This window comes from Brienomyrus brachyistius, chromosome 9, assembly GCF_023856365.1.
Source record: "Brienomyrus brachyistius isolate T26 chromosome 9, BBRACH_0.4, whole genome shotgun sequence".
NCBI classification, from domain to species: domain Eukaryota; kingdom Metazoa; phylum Chordata; class Actinopteri; order Osteoglossiformes; family Mormyridae; genus Brienomyrus; species Brienomyrus brachyistius.
The window spans coordinates 26,826,110-26,846,229 of NC_064541.1; the positions used below are offsets into that span (position 1 = coordinate 26,826,110).

Here is a 20,120-nt window from a genome sequence, read left to right on the forward strand (position 1 = left end):
ACAGAGGCTTTACTTCCTAAGGAAGTTAAGGCGCGCTCACCTCTATTATCACCTGTGGACCAACTTCTATAAGTCGACAGTAGACAGCTTCCTGACCTTCTGCTGCATGGTACGGTTCACAAGCTGCAAGGAAGAGAACAGGAAGGACCTGCAATAGGTGGCGAGGGCGACAGAGCGTGCCCGCGGCACTGCACTACCCTCACTCAGAGACATTTACATCGGACAGCTATCTTTTAAAGGATCCCACCCACTCTAGACATCACCTGTTCTCTACACAACCCTCTGGAAAGACATACGGAACAATCAGAACCAAAACTATCAGAGTAAACCCATTCTGGGTCATTCCCTGCCTTGTGCCTGTAGCAAGGCCATAGATTTGATTACAACATTGGATCAAATCAGTTTTCCAAAACACATGGTTGGATGCATTCAAAAGCATTAATGCATTTCTTCACACAAGCAAATAATTGCAGCGAGATGCGAAAACCATGGGATATGTGAGACACTCAGCACATAGTTATTTAACATGATTAGTAACAATTAAGTCAGTTTAGCAAGCCAGCCATTTGATGGTTATCACTGCTTCTTACATCTGAGCTTGCTGGTTTTCTACATTACATTACATCCACATGTACATTGTTTGTGTTTTCAATTTTACAAAGAAATAGATTTTTAAGTAAAAATCAAGAAATGTCACACCTTGCTTTTTGATTGGAGGTTGAGTATTTGCTAGCTGGCCGTTTAGCTTCACACCAATATAGACAGATTGTAACTTCACCTTTGTCATGGTTTTGGACGAGGCACAAGAGGCCTGCCACCAATTTTCAGGCAACTTAACAATAATTATTAGCCTATAGGCTAACAGTAATATTTTCAAGACCACGCATATCATTAAATACTGCCTGTTGAGTATGTGGGTTTTAGAAAGATGTTCTGTCTTTTATTGCCTACCACCCTTAATAGAGGTTACTAGCAAGACTGGGATATAATTCAGCAGCTGCTTGTAACATTAATGGAAGCATTATCTGTCATACACTGGCAAACTAACTAGCACATATTACAAAAATTCACAAGCAAAATGTATGTACAAGAAATATATAGAACATCGATGACTTTGCGCACTACTTTGTTTGTAATGCACTCTAGTCGTGATCTTGCGGATAGATGTGTCTGAACAGCTGCACACTACTACCGGTGTCTACCCTAGCAGAACCACAGATGTTCGCACGTTGAGCTTTCAGTTTGTTGCCTTCTCACCTCTCGACATTTCCAGGAAGAATTTAATGTGGTTTTGTTTTTTATAGCATGCTTGTATACATTCTTGTTTTGCTTGGGTATAGCTAAAATCCCTGTCTTATTGCTTTGTCACCCCGAACCATGGTTTTGGATTTGGAAGTACTGATTCTCATCTCCCGCACTTTACACCCAGCATCAGATTGCAAAATGTTTATTTAACTATAACAATTAAACAGTGGAGTGTCGAACACCCTGTTCTGTTACATAAGCATTGTAACTATGGCGTAGGATTCGTTGTGTCCAATGCCTTTATAATTCGGAAAGGTTTATATACATCACTGCCGATTGGGTTACGCCTCTGACACACCTACCAAATGATAGAAAATGTACCTCAAAGTCTGTTGCGCAATGCTTCACATTGTTTTGAGGAAAGTCATTCAACCTATAAACTGTAAGAAAACATTTTCTTCAATTTTGTTAAATTTTCAGATTGAAAATGCCAAAGGGACAACTTCAGGTGCATAGCCCTCAGTCCGGGATCTATGAGTATCCCCACATCCTGCTGAGGTCATTTACTTGGGAACTCCGAAGTAGAAGAGACTCAGGAGATCCAGCTTCAGAGCATGGAGATAAGCCTAACTATACATGGAGATAAGCCTAACTATACATGGAGATAAGCCTAACTATATCTGGTCGGTCACTTTATCTCCTGCACCAGCCTGATCTCCTTCTTCACTAGACAGGTGATGTTTCATGTCCCATTATCTGCTGCTACAGTCCAATCTGGGTCCATCCTGCTCATGTTTGTCAACCTAATGGCATTGAACATGATCCCCCCACCTCTCATACTTCAGGTGGTGAGCCCACAAGATGGCTGATACTGGCAAGGTTATGTGGATACCCTAGCCACCAGGCACTCACCAGTGAACACCAACCATAGACCTGGATCCAGGGCTGGGTTCCGTTAACTCTACTCCAGGCAAAGTACACTAGTTCTCCTTAGTACCTTTCCCTGGGGATATAGCTGTTTGTCTGGCCTTTTCCTACAGATCTGTTTGACAAGGAAGGCCCAACCAAGAGCTCAAGATCTAGACAACAAAGTTCTGCAGATTGTTATGGCCTGAAAATCCCTCCACATGCAAACCTCAATCATCATCTGAATGATATATAATTTACAGATCCATTTTCAATTAACTACTTATTTTTAAACTGCTGATTTAATTAATTATTTAGTCACATTTCGTCAATGTAATAACGTTTGTAACATGCCATCTATTAATTTACATTCGGGCTTACATTTCAAAAACTACATTTCCCAAGAGTCAAAGCATAAGAAGTTGACCGGAAGTCATAGATTTCCCATCATTCCGCGGCAGAAGCGAAATGAGAATGAGGCAAGATGGCGGCGAATTCCATCGCAAACTTACCTCAGTTTGATTGTCCGACATGGTAAAGCTTATGAAAATGCAGATTCTGTCAGGGGAGCGGTTTTGTGAAGCAGAAGCATGTAGCTAAATGCACAGCAGTTGGCCATGTCGTTTAAAAAAGGTCTTATGTTGAATAATGATAGGTAGCTAGTTTTCCAACGAGCTCTTTACCTAGCTAGGTTAGTCAGCTATTTTAATATAACTAATGGTATTCATTTATATGTGGTCGAGGTTTTATTTTGTGGTTTTGAAAATAATCGCTGTTTTATTTAGTCGATTTTCTTCGTGCAGATTGCTACCAATGAATGTGGGATTTGTCACTCCTTGATTAGCAAACCTGAGAAAATGTAGAATAATCTTTTTAGTAATCCGATTATAGTTTGTGGTTGTTAGATGGCTAGTCGAGTGACTAGTTCGTTGTTTAACTTTTTACTGATTGTTTTTTAGAAGCTATTTGTCTCTAAATTTGGTGATTCTTAAATCAGTTTCTAGGCTCCAATGGATGCAAAGCGTATTAATTACGATTTATAAGGTTTATGCAAAATGCATATGTGGTGATTCTTATGTTTTTGTCGTCCAGTCGATTTACTGGCGTCTTTTGTGCTTTCCTATTTTGAGTGATGTAGGGCTTATTGGGGTGTGGTGGATGGTTTTGTTTCCAGGGCTGGAAAACCTCCCCCAGGGCTCCATTTGGACGTGGTGAAAGGGGACAAGCTGGTGGAGGTAAGGACTATGCGGAATAGCAGATGTCTAGCCGATCTGTCGTATTTGCCTTATTACAAGAACAGATATTTGTTCATGATCCTTTTAGCAAATGATGCTCATTGCAGTATTGCAGTTGGGGGAGGGGGGAGTTAGGGTGATTCCAAGGCCCCTTGAGTGCCAGGGACTCTAAAAAATTTTGGGGGGACGCAGTTTGATTGGTTGAGGTTGGGGAGGCCAATATGATTTTCTTTCATGATGCCTGGTAGCATCCCTCACATCTGGTAGCAACCTGACCTGCTTTTTCACCAAACTAGTAGTGTGCACTGGCCACTTTCCAATAACTAATGGACAGTAATTCAGAATAGTTTCCCATGGAACACACGGAGAAGACTTAACTGATTCTGATAAAGCAGTAGTTCTCAATCCTGTTCCTGGCGCCCTGCCAAAATGTTTTCTTTCCAACTCACACTCTGGCTTGAAACTGCCACTTTCATTATTAGTTGATTAAGGACCAAATAAGCCTGATTAAGGTAGGGTTGGAATGAAAACATTCTGGCGGGGGGGTGCTAGGAACAGGACTGAGATCCTCTGTGGTAAAGATGACCGTTCTGTTACAATTTTAAGAAAATTGGTTTTCCCTCCTATTTACTTCTTTAGTATGTGCATAGAGAAATGTATACTGGTTTCATTCTGGTCATTCGTGTAAATGGGCTTGCATCTCACTTGCTGTTAGTCTGTTTCCCTGGCTACTTGTGTTGCCCAGATTCCAGTGCACCAGATACTAACCTGGCTGTCCTCGGCCCAGTGCCAGCCGTGCACTGTGGGCTGAAACCTTGTGGCTCCCAGGTCCACAGAGGTGCCAAACTAAAATCAGCCCCGAGATTTAAGCTCAGAGTGCCAAGACACACTCTGTGTTATAACTCAGGGGCACAGTTTTCTCTGTACCAAGCATTTGGGTTCCTCTGTGAATAGAAGGAAATCCTAAACACAGTGTTATTTGGATTTGTAAAATGATGCGCTGGGCCCTGCTCTGCGTTTCTGTAGAAGCTGATCATTGACGAAAAGAAGTACTACCTGTTTGGACGTAACCCGGACATCTGTGACTTCACCATCGACCACCAGTCCTGTTCGCGCGTCCATGCCGCCCTGGTATACCACAAGCACCTCAAGAGAGTCTTCCTTATTGACCTCAACAGCAGTGAGTGCAGTACCTCCCTTACGGGACTAAGGCTTTTCTCAGACCAGTGTTTGGCAAATCGCCATCACAGCTTGTTGAATTCCTGCATGGTGGAGTTAAACATTGTCCCCCCCCCTCCATTCTCTCCCCCTGTGCACCCCAGCCCATGGCACATTTCTGGGGCACATCCGTCTGGAGCCTCATAAGCCGCAGCAGGTCCCCATCGACTCTACGGTGTCATTCGGTGCATCCACGCGGGTGTACACCATCCGGGAGAAACCACAGACTCAGCCTGGCTCCGGCACTGGGGACAGTAAGGCCGGGGAGGACGAGGATCTCAAAGGGCTCCTCGGACTGCCGGAGGAGGAGACGGAGCTGGAGGTGTGTCCACCCCATCCCTAATCCTTTTTCTGCAAACTCTGCTACCTCTTCCTGATAATCTCAGTTCTGCCTGTACAGCTGTCTGCTTGCTTATAAGTGCAGCCCATGCTATTTACACTGCCTGAACGTCCTGCTGACCCATTATGATGTTAACAGGAAGCATCCTGATGCATTAAGCTTCATGAACCATTTTCTATATTTTTGGTCCCCACTAGATGGTGCTCTTGGTTTGCTTTGAGGCATGCTTTGAGCCCCTTTTTTTGAGAGGGTCCTCCCTGCAGCCTATGGGAAGGGGTGGAGCGAGATGTGGGTGGAGTGATGTAACGCAATTACCATATAAGGATACGAGATGTAAAGATGGCAGATGACGCGGTGCGCGGTTCTTGTTTAGACTGTTGTGTCATGGTAATTAAGAGTTGAAAGATGTTAGTTTTTACTAGTCTAAGTAAAAATGTCTATAAACACTTTCTGCTTTTTAAGTAGAACACGTCAGTAAAGAAACACATTTTATGTTTTCGATTCACTGACACGAGATTAGGAAAATATATATATTAACGTTACTACTTAACCATGACCCTAATCCCCTGATTCACCTGCGATACTATTAACGTTATTGCTCCCATTTATGGTAACTGAGTGACATCTTGCTCCACCCACCTCTCGCCTCTCCCCAACCCACAGGCGGCAGCAAGGTGTACTTGCTTTTTTTTCATGACAGAGAGCACCATCTAGTGGTGTCAGAAAATACAGCAACTGGTTCATTTTTTTCCATCACTACCAAATAGAGAGTGGATAGGCATAAAATAATCTTATAGTACAGCCACCCTGAATGCAAATATTAATATTGGGGCTTGAATATTGGCTGCTCCCCAGAAATGCTTCCTGGTCAGAATTTGCCTGGAAAAGGTTTCTGTGGAAGTATTCAACTTAAATATAGTAGCTTGTATTTTGATATGTGCATGTTTAATAAGGAAGTTCAGAAGTATGATTCATGGCTTTAACATCCCATGGATTCCTATGTGGTATGGTAAAGAATGGAATTTTATTTTGAGGTCTGGATAAGTATGGGGACGGTATAGAAATATTTTGGTGTTTCCAGACTATTTCAGCAATTTGGCCTACTACGTATTATAAAACATCTATTACTGTTTTTGATGGAAATCACCAATGTGTACTTGTTAGCACAAGCATGTGCACAGGGTGCACACTGAAGAGCAGCGTCCCAAACCAAGCAGTGGGGGTTTGTCTGTGGGATATGCACGTGATTAATCTCCAACAAGGAATATTGATGTACCACTCACAATGGGGGAAGTGCATGTTTGCACCTGCTTGACTTGCCGGTCCCAGTGTTTTAACTGGTTAGCTAACTGTCCCAGATGTGAACGTAAAGTAGTACATTTCGAACATGGGTGAGTTATCCGCATGCCGGGCACAAGCATTGCAGTCTAGGTGCAGCCAGTGATGCATCCTGGCAAGGCCAAGATGGGCAAGTGGCGAGGGTGGCATCTCCAAGGGGGATGCACCAGTTATCAACCCACTGGTGTCACCAGTCCCGATCCCAATGACACCTTACCCCTACCACTACAGTTTGGAAAAGTATGGAATTTTAGAAATTCTGTAGGAGGGCAGACATCGAGAATTCTTTGAATCTGTTTTTCTCTGTGAGCCTGTGCAATCTGCCAAAGCTTCCTCGGCCATCTCTCTCTGAGCCTCTAAATCTCATTAGGTCTCCCTGCCTCTTTACTACCAATGACAGAACCTGACTGAATTCAACACAGCCCACAACAAGCGCATCTCCACCCTGACCATCGAGGAGGGAAACTTAGACATCCAGAGGCCCAAGCGCAAGAGGAGAAGCTCCCGGGTCTCATTCAGCGAGGAGGATGAGATTATTAACCCAGGTAAAGACGCGTGCCGATTGGTTCGCTGTGGTGTCCAATCAAATGCTCGATTTAGTGCAATCCATGTTTGACGCTGTGAAGCTGTTGCTGGGTTTGGTGCATGATGGTTTTGATGTCATTTCCGTTGATGCAGAGGATGTGGACCCCACTGTGGGACGCTTCCGGAACATGGTTCAGACGGCGGTGGTTCCAATCAAGGTGATCTTCTCATTGTGGATATGAGATTCTGGTTTCAATGAATTACACATTTAGGTTAAAAGTGAGTGCACACATGTATATATATAGTAGGGCTGAACAATATTGGATAAATATCTGACAATATTTATAAAATAAAAGATAAAAAATTACCTAAAATTAACTAGCCAAATAGAACATCTACCAACAAAATCTGTCAAATAAGCTGCTGGTTTTGCTGTTAGTTGTGCCAACAGACATAAAGCAGTACCTAGAAACGGCTTCCTTTATCTCTCTGGAATCCAAAATACTACCATGCAGTGGAAGATGACTGTCTTTTAGTGACCAGTTCCTGTTTGTTTTTTCTTCTCCTGTCATTTTTGTTGAGGACTTATTTGATGCCTGGATGTTGTTCACGGCAAGAACTAAACTGCACGTCTTATTTTTATATGACTCCTTCCACCCCTTTGGCTTTTTCTGTACAGAAGAGGAAGCAGGATGGCCACTTGGGCCTTGGTGTGGAGGATGGGACCTCTCGCCGCATGCCCACCTTCCCCTTCAGCGGCAGCCTGTATGGAGACTTGCCGCCCGCCAGCCATGAAGCCAGCATCCACCCGGCGGGGACCCCGTGCGGCGCCGCCATCATGGGAGGGCTGCCGCTGCCCTTTCCCAACCCAGCCCCCGAGGTCGACCTGTCCCCCACCACCGCACAGCCGCCCGTCACCCTCAGCATCAGGCCTGCCCCTGGCCCTTATGCCCCCGAGGCTGTCAATGAGCCGCGCAAGAAGAAGTATGCCAAGGAGGCGTGGCCTGGGAAGAAGCCCACCCCTTCCTTGCTTATTTAGCCCTGCCATGGACCATGTGGTGCTGGGACTGATAGCCGTACTGTGCTGGGGTTGAATGGACAGAGGCCTCGGGGCAAAGCAGGCGCCAATGGCTGGGACATTTCCTTATTTCCATATTCCCTGCCACCTGCTTTATGTTTTTTGTCTTTTTTTTTTTACTTTTACATTTAAGGAGTCAGGACCATCAGTCCTGCATTCTGCTCTGCCCCGCCCTCTCTGGTCATGTGATGCGTTACTGGCGAATCAGATGGTAACGTGTTGAGACTGCATGTTCAGGGCGTCCCAGTGTGCTCAGGAGGTAGAGTCACGACTCTCGGGCTCGCAAATGGCACCGACCTTAGGGCGTGCAGCTCTACTCTGGTGAGTCTGTCACCACTGTTACCTTTTTGTATCAATTGTATTTTAGTAAGAGAGAGAGTCCTACAAGACCTCTATGAAAAGGAAAAATAGGCCGGCTCAGCTATCTGCGTCTCGCATACTGCGCGAACCTCCCAGAGGGGCAGGGGGCGGAAATGTGAATGAAGGGGGGCGGCAGTCTCAGCTGATGGCCTGGGAGGGGCCAGGTGACAAGGATGCCATGCAGCCATGTGCATGTGTGTTCATGTGTGCTGGTTTATGTACCAGCTGGCTGCCAGGGCTGGGTTTAGACTAGTAGCATAGAGCCTCTAGCCCAACACCTCTGCACCATGCTTGGAGAGATAGTTTGAGGTTGCAGGCTCTGAGTCGCTGCTGTACTTATTTGTCTTATTTTCACTCTTTGCCATTTTTTCATTCATGATATCTGTGCAGTTTTATAACGCATCTTTAAACAAGCCCCTACCAGCAAACTCTACAGTTAATTATTAGCAGTGATTGGCTCTTGCTGATTCCTTACTGCTTTGCCTGTAAGGGAGTTTGGTAATCCTGGGTGCGCATTGCCCACCTTTCAGTGAATGCTGCCTTTTCATTGGCTGAAAACCATGATTGGCAGCTCATGGTAACACCCCCCCCCCTGCGTATTTTTGACCCTTTTATTATTTGACTAGCTAGCATAGTGAATATCTTGAGTTGCCGTAGCACCTATCCACTAGCAGGCTACATGAAGTCAGCTCCCCAGGGATGACCGTTGACAGCTGTTGGATGATACGGTCTTTCTGTAGGGGGCAAGTTTGTCTCACCGCTACACGCTAACGTGTGCCTGCATCTGTGTCAGCCTGCCCCAAAGCTATAGCTGCGTGGCTCTCCATGAACTCCAGCCAATGCCGAGATTTTCCTAAGCTCAGCCCTCTAGGAAACCAGGGTTTGCTTAGTTTGGTGTCTGAGGGAGGAGGGGTATCCAGAGGGAACTCCTACCTTTATGACTTTTATTTGTAGTATTTTTTTTCCTCCAGCTGTGAATACATTTCTCCCCGGTTTGTACAGTTCTGTAAATTTGTTAGAAGAATCTTTTAACAGTTCAAACTTTGAAGCCTGTGAGCTGCCCTGTGAGCTGCCCTCTCTACATTAAACGCCGGCCAGTTTTTTCCTACGTCTCCCTGCCTCTTATCATATGACAGCATCTTTCTAGAAACTCAGTTCAGCAAGTTAATTTACATATTTTTGGAAGCCTCCGTTGCGCTAGGTGGTCTGCCCCGCTTTGAAGTGGTCTGTGATCGCTGAGCATGACAGCCAGTGATATCACGGCCGCCTTCTGCGGATCTTTTCTCACACCTGCACCGTCCCACGGTCTCCAAGCTGCATGCTGATCAGCTGTTACTCAGTGGCTACACATTTCAGGCTCAGTCCTGTTCTGCACGTAGTCAGACAAATGTAGCATTTGATACACATTCTAAATTTAAAGATGCTCACTTTTGGGAAACATCGTTTTGTGAAACAGCCGCTTGTTCTAACCTGTGGTTGATTCTTAGTATGTTGCATGGCTGCTGTTTCAGGAAAAAACAACAACTTCTGCTTCCTGAGAATGGAAAATAGTGTGAAAAGAAATGAAAACCATTCAAATACTGAGGCCGTGGGAGATTATGCTCTCCTGTGGTTGGGTTGCATCACGCTTTAACATAAGAACAGTTGATGACCTTTACTAAGCTGAACCCTTAATGGGAAGTGCAAAGTCCAGCCATAACCCATTCAATGTTGGTTACCCTGTTATTTAAAAAAAAAAATCCAACTCCCCAATCCTAATGATACTATTCCTATAGGGATTTTTCCAACCTGGCCTCTTGAATGAGTGTAATATCTTATTGAACAAGCGTGAATTTTACCCATAAATGCTTAAACAGAAATGGGGAAACTGCAGTTGCAGCATGAGTAAAAACAGAACTGCTCTTCCCAGAACTGACACTGTGACTTTCTCCTTGCACCTTGGACATTATCACTGCACTGACAGCGGCGTTTCTAGCAGCTAACGGTTAGAGAAGAGCAGCGTTTGAAGACTGGACAAACGCAGAAACAACGGGCATGTAGAGGATCCAATAACGTACTAACTGAAAGTTGGCGGGGTGTACGAGCAGCGATCAGCGGCTCTTGACTGACCGACAGTAGCTGAATAAGTCTGGAGCAGGGTTAGTGTCTGTATTATTAGCTCAACAGAAGCTCAAATAAGTAATTAAAACGCGGAACCCAGTATTCATGCACCCTCCGGCCCATTAACATGTCGAATACCTAACTTGTTTTACTAAAGAAATTCCGTAGAATGCCATTGTAGAAGCATCACATTGGAAGTGTGATTTATTGTTAGTTTTAGAGTGTGTAACCTTTAGCCTGATGTCATAGTTGAACATGCCCTAGAGCAGTCCTTAGCCACATTTAATCAGTGTCTTTAATCATGTTCGAATTTAGGGGGGAGGGTCTGACAAACTGTTGTCTTGGTAACACAATAGCTTATCTTCCAGGATGCTCTGCCAAGAGCACATCTCTTCAATTTGCATAAAATCTGGATTAAGATTTTAAATCATCCTAATTTCAGTATAACCATTAACACTATGACATCGACACCAATACCGTGTGGAATAGTTAATGTAATTGTAAAAGGCATTATGTAGAGCGGGAATGTCTGTTTTTATAGAGTCGGGGGGCTGGGACTCAGGGGTCGGGCGTCACACGCTTGATCTTTAGATGGATGCCGTTGAGGGAGCGGAGCACCAACCGCGGGATCATCTTAGGGACAAAGCTGGGGTCCCTCTCCAATCGGTACCGTTTCAGAGTCAGGGCCACAGCCACCTTCATCTCATTCATGGCGAAGTTCTGCCCAATGCAGTTCCTGTGGAGAACAGGAGTTTGAGATGAATGAAAACAGACGACTCACAAGGTGCTTAGCTTGAGTGCATTGTCTTCTTGGGAGCCAGGTCCAATGAGTGAGGGCAGGTACTAACCTCGGGCCCGCAGAGAAGGGCACAAAGGCGTGGGGAGGGCGCTTGGCACAGTTTTCCGGGAGGAATCTCAGGGGGTTGAACTCCTGCAGAGATGGAGGGTCTCATATTATAGGCATAAGGGCTGCTTATTCACATGAGTGTTGCCATTTCAGTAGTATTTTTTATATTCTTAGATGACACTTATTGGAAAGGAGTATTTTAAGACTGAGTGCATGTCCACTACACTACACGCCGGCCTTTAATGAGTATCATCATGCTAATGTGAAACAGGTAACCGTCGATTCTGGGGGAAGGCTGCAATGCAACTCATAGGCACAAACATAGTTCGTAACGCGTCACCACATCGTTAGTTTGTGCGAGGTTACGGTACTGCTGCACGCTCATGATACCTACATGGGGGTTTTCCCAAACCATGTGGTTCCGGTGAATGCCGAAAACGCTGGTTCCGACGAGGAAACCTGCCAGTGAATGCAAGAGGGTTGGGTGTCAAAAACAGACGCCGATACGCTTAATGCTCATCAGCATAAATAAGACGGTTTCCTGTTAGCGCAGGAACAGGTGGTCTGGTTATTTTCGGCGTTGATTCACTGAGTGCCACGACTTCTGCCCTATTTTCTAACCTGGATTATGATGCCATTCATGGGATTCCCTCCTAGGATAGTGACTCCTTGAATGATTCACTCCCCTTACACTTCTCCATTTTTCTTTTTTGCGCAGATGACGAGTTCCCTTTTTTTAAAAAATAAAAAAATGTATTCTGTGGTGCAATGCTAATAGAAGTCAATGTTTAATTTGTTGCCTCTGACAGAGGTCAAGGATTTTGTGGCAGTGACCCACTGACCTTCTGTTTTCTCTGGTGTGAATTATCCATGACTTGTTTTGGTCTAAATGCATGTAAGTATGAACTGAAATGTAACAATGAAATGGTGAAGTTTAGCTATGACCATACCTTCTGGTAACGTCCGGCCGTCGAAGAAAGTCATGGGCTTCGTCAGCTTGCGAGATGTCCCAGGGACCGGCGGATAGAGTCGGAGACACTCCTTTATACACATGGTGGTGTATGGGATTTTGCTCAGATCTTCCCTAATTTAAAAACACACAATCAATGTTTGCATCTTTTGAAAAATAATCAGAAAAAAAACATGCAAATCCCTTGATACATTAAAGGGCTGCAGGACACTTGCATTTTACTCCAGTTTTTAGCCAAACTCAGGGAATTTTTATAGAAAAAATACTGATACAAATGAGTTTATTGTATTCCTGCGCTGAAATAAAATGAGAATGAAAGGATATCGGTGAAATATTTTGGGTTCTACAACAAGGAACGGCGACCGTGATCCTGGAGGGCCGATATTCAGCTGAAAATAACCTGAGATCAGGTGTGGTTCATCAGAGACCAGTTAAAATAGAAAACCTGCAGTATACCGGCACTCCATGATCAGGGTTGCCTACCCCCATTCTCTGGTATTAAAAACTGAAGAATGTTATGGATGTGATTTTGGTCATCAGGAAACCCCACCATTCCATGGTGTCCTTCCCTTTAAGGACATCCATGACCTCAGCCCGACATTTTTCCTGGTGCTCGGGTTGGCCGGCCAGGGCGTAGAAAATCCAGGAGATCCCGCTGGCTGTCGTGTCGTGCCCCTCGAACATGAACGTGTCCACCTCGGCACGGATATCTTCGTCTGACAGCCCCTGCTGGTCCTCGTCCTGCAAGAAATGTATATGCTGTAGAAGCAGTACTGGCATCTCAACAATTTTACATCTACGACAGCCTGGCTGTCCCCCCCCCCCCCCCCCCCCCCCATATATTAAAATACTAGCAGTTTATGATTAATTCTTTAATTTGTTATGTAGGGACAAAATGGTCAGTGAACTAGCTGGTAAACTGGTACTTGTGGTCATCTTCAAGGAAGAATTCCTGATATCTTGCTGTATATGTTTTTGTAGTTTCCAAAATAAACAGTGACATCATTGTTTATATAAGGTACAGTAAATGTGCAGTCGGAATCAGGACACATTGGGAACGTACTCTTGTACACAGCAAGATATCAAGGAAGTCCAGGTTCCTCTTCTTCTGTTCTGCTCCCAGTTCCCGTTCATTCTTCAGAGCCTCCTTCCTTTGTCTAACGACCTCCTCTGAAGTGAAAACCAGGAAAGCGCTCATCTCTCTGCCACGTGTTTATCTTTAAAACCCAAAGCACCTTACCCTTGACTTATAATTGACAGTCTACAACATCACATGTTAGCAGGCTTACAGTTTTATGCAGTACATACCCGGCACTGACCTGTGTGCTTATGTGCTATCTTGCAGGCCTTTCGGAATCTGTAACCATGCGGGCTGAGGTAGAAGATAATGTCACTGTGGTAAGGAAAGGTGCGGAACCGGAGGTTTACAAGGTAACTCAGCTCGTAGACAGCCTGAATGTAGGAGTTGGTGCCACTAGAGGGGAAGGGAAAGGAAAGAAGTGGCATAAAAAAGTAAATCAAGCTTGGGATCCAGTTAGCATCCCGATGGTTCTATCCATCTATGAAGGCACAGATCAGCTGAGGCATCGTAATGAGTTGGTACTAAACCTTCTAGGCTGTATGTTTTATAACATCAGACTTGAGGGGGTTCTGGTTCTCATGGAAACCACCTTTGGTTTCCTGATGTTAACCTCTTTGTTGACATGGTGCACTGCACTGGCACTGTTATAAAGAGCGATCGAACTTTGGAAGTAAACAAAGAAAATGAATTTGTGCCGACTTACCTTTCGGTCTGACAATTGCTTCTGCAGCTGAACGCGCACTGCATTATGCTGTCCAGTGTCATCAAGCTCACATGATTGAAAAGCTCGAATGGTTCATCCTGGTCGGCGTAAATCTCCCATTTGTCCTGAAGAAAAAAGTGACCAAGCTCAACTCCAGAACCCACAAGACGGGACATGAATTGTACTGCTCTTGCAGAAAAATATTCAAAAGAAAAAGGGCAGATTCAACTGTATAGCATTGTTTTAATTTTAGCTGCTTTTGTTTCTTTGATAAGTGAGTATAAGGGCAATACATGAGCATTTATAAATGGTGAGGACTGTAGACTTATTTTGTGGTATACATGACATATCCATAAGTACTAGAAAGTATAAATATAGTTATGTAAATATTGTATGCAAAATAATCATTAATATGGCTTGTTATACAGTGGTAACCATGTTACAAAATTACTACAGTGCAATAAAGATGGCCGACATTTTACAAGCCTTTCTGACGCACCAGCATGGCCCTTGCAGAATCAGCCATGAGTGTAACATAGTGCTTCAGGATGTCATAATGGAAGCCAGGGGTGAGCAGTCTTCTGTGGCGGAACCATTTCTGACCTTGTGACACAAGCAGACCATTCCCTGCAAAGCAGATGGTGAAGGACGGGTGAGTCCGCGTCATGTTCCATTTAAGCATGGTACCCTGTACTACTGACCTGAGCAGTTATTACCTGCCTGGGATCAAGCACTATGCAGCCATGAATGCCTGCATGATGAATTCGTTTTGAATCTTCCGAAGTTCTCCTACTCCTCGCCATCGTTACAGCCCCCCTTAACTGGCTTCCTGTTGCTGCCCGCATCAGATTCAGAACACTGATGCTCGCCTACGAGGCCAAACATGGACCAACACCCACCCTACTATCTAAAAGAACTTCTCACCACGCCACTACACCATACTCTCTCTGATTCTCCCCCACCAGTAGACTGGCCCCATCATCTCTCAACCTGCAAGGAAGACATTCATCTACTCTTCTCTGTTTTGGAACCTATGTGGTGGAATGAACTTCCCCTAGATGTCCAAATAGCTGAGTCATTGGGTGCCTTCAAACAACGAATAAAAACCTACCTTTTTCAGAAATACGTGGATGAGCACTTCAAGAATTATACTCGTTAAAAATAAGGCGCAAGAGGTGCCACCAGATCAACATGTAAAGAGCACACCTGCAATTCCACTGAACTTCAGTACTAGTTACTAGTTCACCACCCCTGCCTGTTGACTTGGTGAAACTCAAAACACCGAATGGCTCTGTAATGTATACAGTCAGCTGTTTTTCTCATTATCCTCATTAGCAGGGAGACAACAAACTCTAGGTTCTACTAATTAAAGTACTTTTAAAAATGTATTAAGATATTGTAAAGTATTGCACAATTATGTGCACAATTAGACATTTTACTGCAAATTGAATGAGCGTATCATACCTATCCATGGAATAAGGAATTTGTATGCAAAGTCGTCTTTTGGCTCTGGAGACAGAAAGAAATGACACTTTAATAAATGTCTTCTTGTCGAAATGGAAGCGCGGTGTAGTTTGTATGAATAGAAGCCACACCTGTGGATGCCAGGATAGTCTTCACGTATTCCGGGTGGTGGATATTCAGAAAAGCCACGAAAGGCCCGAACCACAAGGGAAAAGCCAGAGGATACTTCTCTCCCCATTTTATATTCTTCTCTAAATCTGTCCCGTCCTGGGGAAACTGCCCGATGAGACATAGCAGTAGAATAATTCCGATAAGTTAAGTTGATCTTGCATTAATATTTTGCAATTTAAAATAAAATAAGTTAATATAACGCTATACAGGGCCTACAAAAACAACATTAAAATTAAAGTGATCTGTATCAAAGCGCACCAAAACGTCATGCAGAATATACGTATATAAACATTTTCATCGGAGTTACATAACACGGGTGATTTATAGTCAGTTCAACTGCGATCACATTGCCTATAACTGCATCATTTATGCTTGACAATCATGCAACACAACAGACCCATTAGCTCTTTCGCATCAGGTTCGGATGATGTTTTTTTCCTCTGCCAAAATACACTCGGGATATGGTTTGACAAACCATGAGAATATAATCTGATAGATAATCTCCTATGCGTGGCGCAGATTGAGTATGCAACGGGTTACCGGATCGTAAAATGACATGGATACCTCATGGACGTGGCCGTAAAGCCAGTGTTTAGGTGGTCCTGGGAAAGGCTGAAGCACCCGGACGAATTCTCTCCTCTTCACTAGCAGCTTTGCCAGCTTGAAGGCGATGGCAACTAAGCAAAAGACGCACGCCAGGTGCCAGACGCGCCTCGGCCAGAAGGGAAGCACGGTCGTGTCAAGCATCTCCATGGCCTGTGGAAACCACTGTAAACAAGAGAAACCTGCTAATCTGTGCATGCAGGGCAACGCAGCAGCTCATCTGCAGCCGGTCAAAGTACCTCGTCCCTCAGAACCTGGGCAGAGTACAAGCGAAATACTGCGACAGGGGTGGAGCTTCAGGCTGGCCCCATAGGAAGCAATGTTGGGAATCGTAAGCAACCGATCATGCTGGGGTTTCTAGCCAAAAAACAAGCTGTTCCGGATATTAAAAGGGTGCATAAGACAAATAAGGCAAGGGACGCTGTTCATAGCACTTTAAGGCAACTGCGAGGCGGGACACTGCTAACACATCTATATTTAAATATCAGATTCTGCTGGGATACGCTCCATTAAACATTAAGCATTAAACAGGAAGACGACAATAAAATAATAAAAATAAAAGTTTTCGATAGCTAAAAATATATAAATACAGTACATATATTTTATATTGCTTACCTTGTCATTCACGTCAACACGACAGTATTTTATTTCGAACGACGCGTTTTGTAAATATGGTAAAGTCCAGCATAATAAATATTCTTTGACACCTTGATCGTCGTGTGACACATAAGTTAAATGCTTTTTTGGTTCCGGGACATGTGACGCCGTTCTTCCTTTCAGCTTCCACAGGTACGCTAAACTCGGCTTTTGTCAAACCATATGCTAAGATCGTTTTGCCCTTTCCAACATCCAACAAATGTCCCCCCTGTCCCTCCAACCCCCCCCCCCTCACTGTACTTCCCTTGTGCTGAAGCTGTCCTAATTTCATCCACCCATCCCTGTGTCACATGGATGAAGTTCACCATCCCCTGAGCAGAGTAAAGACTTACATATTGCCAATTATCAGAGGAATGTGTTGATAACAGTGCACTCTTTGCCTTGTGCACAATAACGCATCTTTGTGCATTGTGCTTACAACAGACACCTTCTTCTTGGGCCAATAAAATGTGAAAGTACAACTTTCAGAGAATGCAGGTTATACCCAGATTTGCCCCATACCTTCTTGAGCTCTTTAACAAGATGCGAATTATCTGTCCTCAACTTACACTTTTTCCTCAACGGCGCGTTTCTGGGTTTTGAAAAAGTTGTGATACCATAGATCGCCATGCATGCGCCAACTAATACATGCAAGAATTTGATGCATTGTGCTCAGCTACTCCTGTTCATTGTTTCCCAGTACAGAACTTCATATTCCATTCACATCTGTTAGTTCCATTTATTTGACAGACTATTGTCTTGAGCAACATAGAAATACGGCAGATAACACCAAACAAACGTATAACGTTAATGGGCGCAGAATGGTGGTGTAGTGCTTAGGTCTGTTGCTTCATATTTCAGGAACCTACGTTCAAGTCTCGGCCAGATTCCGTGTGTCTGGGGTTTGCATGCTTTCGTTTTTCCTGTTTCGTCATGGGATTTTCCCCAGGTACTTTCTCCCCCAGTCCACGATTACCAAATTGTGTGTGAGTGAGCTTTGCGATCGATTGACACCACATCCTGGGTAACGCAGGGACGAAGATAATGCCATCCACAGCTTATAAATGCACGTGATTAACTATTTATTTATAATGTCCGTCTCTGTAAGTTACCCTAAAAATACGGTTTTATGATCTGGGGAATATTTGTATAAGGAATGCTGGAGTACGCCGACTCCACCGGGTCTGTAGAAATGGCTGTTCTTTGTCCATGACCACGAGGGACAGCATAGGATCTGCCTCTCCTCTGTCTCGGGCCTCTCTTGGGGTGTGTCATTGGGGGACGGAGAAATCTTCCCCCTCCCTGCCATCCAGAGCTGGATATTGGCCTCCTGTCTGGGGTGCGGCTTGTGGGTTTGGGGCCATCATGTGTCCCCACGGTGGGGCCCCCACAGCCTCCCCCTCAGTGGTGTAGGATTTTATCCTCGGGACTCCAACCCATTTTAGAGAAGCGGAACCTTACTCCTCTAGCCAAACTAGCATTCGGGGGTCCTGAATTCCCCGGGACTCTAACCCAGCTCACTGGGACCCTAACTCAGTGTTTCTATTCGCTCGTCAGCGAATGGTGGGGCTGCCACACCAAGGACACCACAGTGGGACTCTAACCCACCGTCCTGGGACTTCAACCCAGCCTTAAGGCTCCTTTACCTAAACTCATCCGCCGCCTCAATTTTCTGACGGCCCTTATGGACACTTCGGACTACTTTATTTAGTATAGCCGATGTGCAGATTTTAATAAAACAGGCTCTGCTTACCTTTTGTTAGTGGTGCCTGCAGCCTGGTATTTGCCAAATGCCGACCTCTATCTCATCCCGGACGAGCCCCTAAATTGTTGAAGTACGCCGACTCCACCGGGTCCGTAGATGAGAAGAGATCACCCAGAGGTCTGGATGAGTTGTCCAATAACCTTTTATTCCTTTTATTCCAACAGATCTGGGAACTCTGTGACACACTGTATCCCAACAGAGTTTGACTTCCTTACTGTTCATGTGTGTCTTATACCCCTTCTACAAGCAGCCCCCGCCCCTGTCCGTACTTTTCTACTTTCTGGCAATTTTGCCTTATCTGGTACACCATGTTGTTCGGTACATTATCCAAGCAGCTGCTATGCCTGGAAGCTGCCACCACAGCCTGCGTCAATAGATTAACTTTGGTACGCACAGAGCCTCCCTACGTGTCCTTGTTCCCTGGCAGATATTGCTCTCCACAGGAAACACGATTTTCCTGTTTTCTCCAAGATGTAAAGTTTATTCCCATATGTAGTTGATTTTAGCATGCTATCGTGTTATTTTACCTGTTAATCTTGTCTGGTGGAAGTTGTGTTAACTTAAAACCAGAAGCGTCACTGAGCACCAAACGTTTGCGGTAGGATATAGAGGTCTCTAGATACGCTGCTATGGTGAGAGATGCTTGTTTTATTCTTTTTCTGGATTTCCACAAGACATTCCATTATACTGAACAACTTATCTATAAATCTCTGAAATTATTTGGATACGGCAAATTATTTACAAACGCAATTAAAATGCTATATGTCAATACTAATAGCTGTATAAACCTACCTTTTGGTACTACAAAACGTTTTAATATTGGTAGACGAATACGTCACGCATGTCCTATATCTCCTTATCTCTTTTTTTTCTCGCCATACAGTTGTTATCCATTCAGTATGTAAATAATAATAATAAAGATCTAGAACTGGCCAATCGGACAATCACGATAAGTCAATTGCCTGATGATGCAACCCTCTTCTTAAAAGACAAATCTCAAATTGATATAGCAATCAAACCCATCAACTTTTTGTCACAGGCCACTGAACTACAACTAAATTTATTAAAAGTAGATGAGACCGCCAGAATGCTGGATAATTTTACACCCTTGATTTCTTCCCTGGAAAAGAGACTCAATCACTGGCTTGAGAGGATCTCTCCACTACAGGTCGAACCTTGTTAAGTTGAAGGCCTTTCCAGTTTGATTTATGCATCAATGGCTCTTGAGGTATCAGCGGAGCTGTGTAAAACATTGTTAAGATACTTTTTAACTTCATATGGAAGAAAAAAATTCATTATATCAAGAAAAATGTCATGATTGACACGTTTTCTTCTGGTGGATTCAATGTTTTGGGGTTTTCCTCCCTAAATACATCCTTTGAAATTAAACGGATTTATTTAGTATTCTATAACAATACATGTTTTCAAGGATCTGGGGGGAGTTGGGGACAGTATTTTGCATCTACCCGTGAAGTCTCCACTCTAATTCATCCCAAAGGTGTTCTATCAGGTTGAGGTCAGAGCTCTGTGCAGGC

The 20,120-nt window shown here is 44.3% G+C and overlaps 2 protein-coding genes and 1 non-coding gene across 7 annotated transcripts; 2 read left to right on the top strand and 1 right to left on the bottom strand.

Annotated features, from left to right (window-relative positions):
- The first annotated feature begins 2,604 nt into the window (after window positions 1–2,604).
- Window positions 2,605–9,350, top strand: LOC125749035 (nuclear inhibitor of protein phosphatase 1-like). 2 transcript variants are annotated; one of them, XM_049025872.1, is made up of 7 exons: window positions 2,605–2,685; window positions 3,326–3,386; window positions 4,413–4,566; window positions 4,709–4,926; window positions 6,683–6,827; window positions 6,961–7,025; window positions 7,487–9,350. In XM_049025872.1, the coding sequence occupies exons 1-7, from the start codon at window positions 2,636–2,638 to the stop codon at window positions 7,844–7,846; spliced, it is 1,053 nt and encodes a 350-aa protein (XP_048881829.1). In that variant the 5' UTR covers window positions 2,605–2,635; the 3' UTR covers window positions 7,847–9,350. The 2 variants fall into 2 exon arrangements, with proteins under 2 accessions (XP_048881829.1, XP_048881828.1); XM_049025871.1 differs by having other exon boundaries at window positions 2,608–2,685; window positions 3,290–3,386.
- Window positions 4,138–4,303, top strand: LOC125749962 (small Cajal body-specific RNA 1). The gene has a single exon (XR_007400240.1). It is a non-coding gene; the product is annotated as a small Cajal body-specific RNA 1 (non-coding RNA).
- Window positions 9,351–10,622: 1,272 nt separating the features above from the next.
- On the bottom strand, window positions 10,623–18,791 carry LOC125749033 (cytochrome P450 4B1). 4 transcript variants are annotated; one of them, XM_049025870.1, is made up of 14 exons: window positions 16,800–16,985; window positions 16,424–16,557; window positions 16,146–16,349; window positions 15,542–15,686; window positions 15,411–15,455; window positions 14,446–14,573; window positions 13,947–14,071; window positions 13,482–13,636; window positions 13,226–13,332; window positions 12,713–12,903; window positions 12,143–12,276; window positions 11,587–11,651; window positions 11,194–11,276; window positions 10,623–11,081 (listed from the first exon to the last, which is right to left on the bottom strand). In XM_049025870.1, exons 3-14 carry the CDS (start codon window positions 16,332–16,334, stop codon window positions 10,904–10,906), a joined length of 1,545 nt encoding a protein of 514 aa, XP_048881827.1. In that variant the 5' UTR covers window positions 16,335–16,349; window positions 16,424–16,557; window positions 16,800–16,985; the 3' UTR covers window positions 10,623–10,903. The 4 variants fall into 4 exon arrangements, with proteins under 4 accessions (XP_048881827.1, XP_048881826.1, XP_048881825.1 ...); XM_049025869.1 differs by lacking the exons at window positions 16,424–16,557; window positions 16,800–16,985 and adding an exon at window positions 18,574–18,791; XM_049025868.1 differs by lacking the exon at window positions 16,424–16,557 and having other exon boundaries at window positions 16,800–16,983.
- Between the last annotated feature and the right edge of the window lie 1,329 nt (window positions 18,792–20,120).

Bases quoted from the DNA above. Each gene is read 5' to 3' on its own strand.
- LOC125749035 (XM_049025871.1), top strand. From the start codon at position 2,636: ATGGCGGCGAATTCCATCGCAAACTTACCTCAGTTTGATTGTCCGACA. The intron at 4,567-4,708 runs GTGAGTGCAGTA...TGTGCACCCCAG, and splicing joins CCTTATTGACCTCAACAGCA to CCCATGGCACATTTCTGGGG. The intron at 6,828-6,960 runs GTAAAGACGCGT...CCGTTGATGCAG, and splicing joins GGATGAGATTATTAACCCAG to AGGATGTGGACCCCACTGTG.
- LOC125749033 (XM_049025867.1), bottom strand. From the start codon at position 16,382: ATGCACAGATTAGCAGGTTTCTCTTGTTTACAGTGGTTTCCACAGGCC. The intron at 15,687-16,145 runs GTATCCATGTCA...CTCATCGGGCAG, and splicing joins TTTACGGCCACGTCCATGAG to TTTCCCCAGGACGGGACAGA. The intron at 13,333-13,481 runs GTCAGTGCCGGG...TTTTCACTTCAG, and splicing joins GATAGCACATAAGCACACAG to AGGAGGTCGTTAGACAAAGG.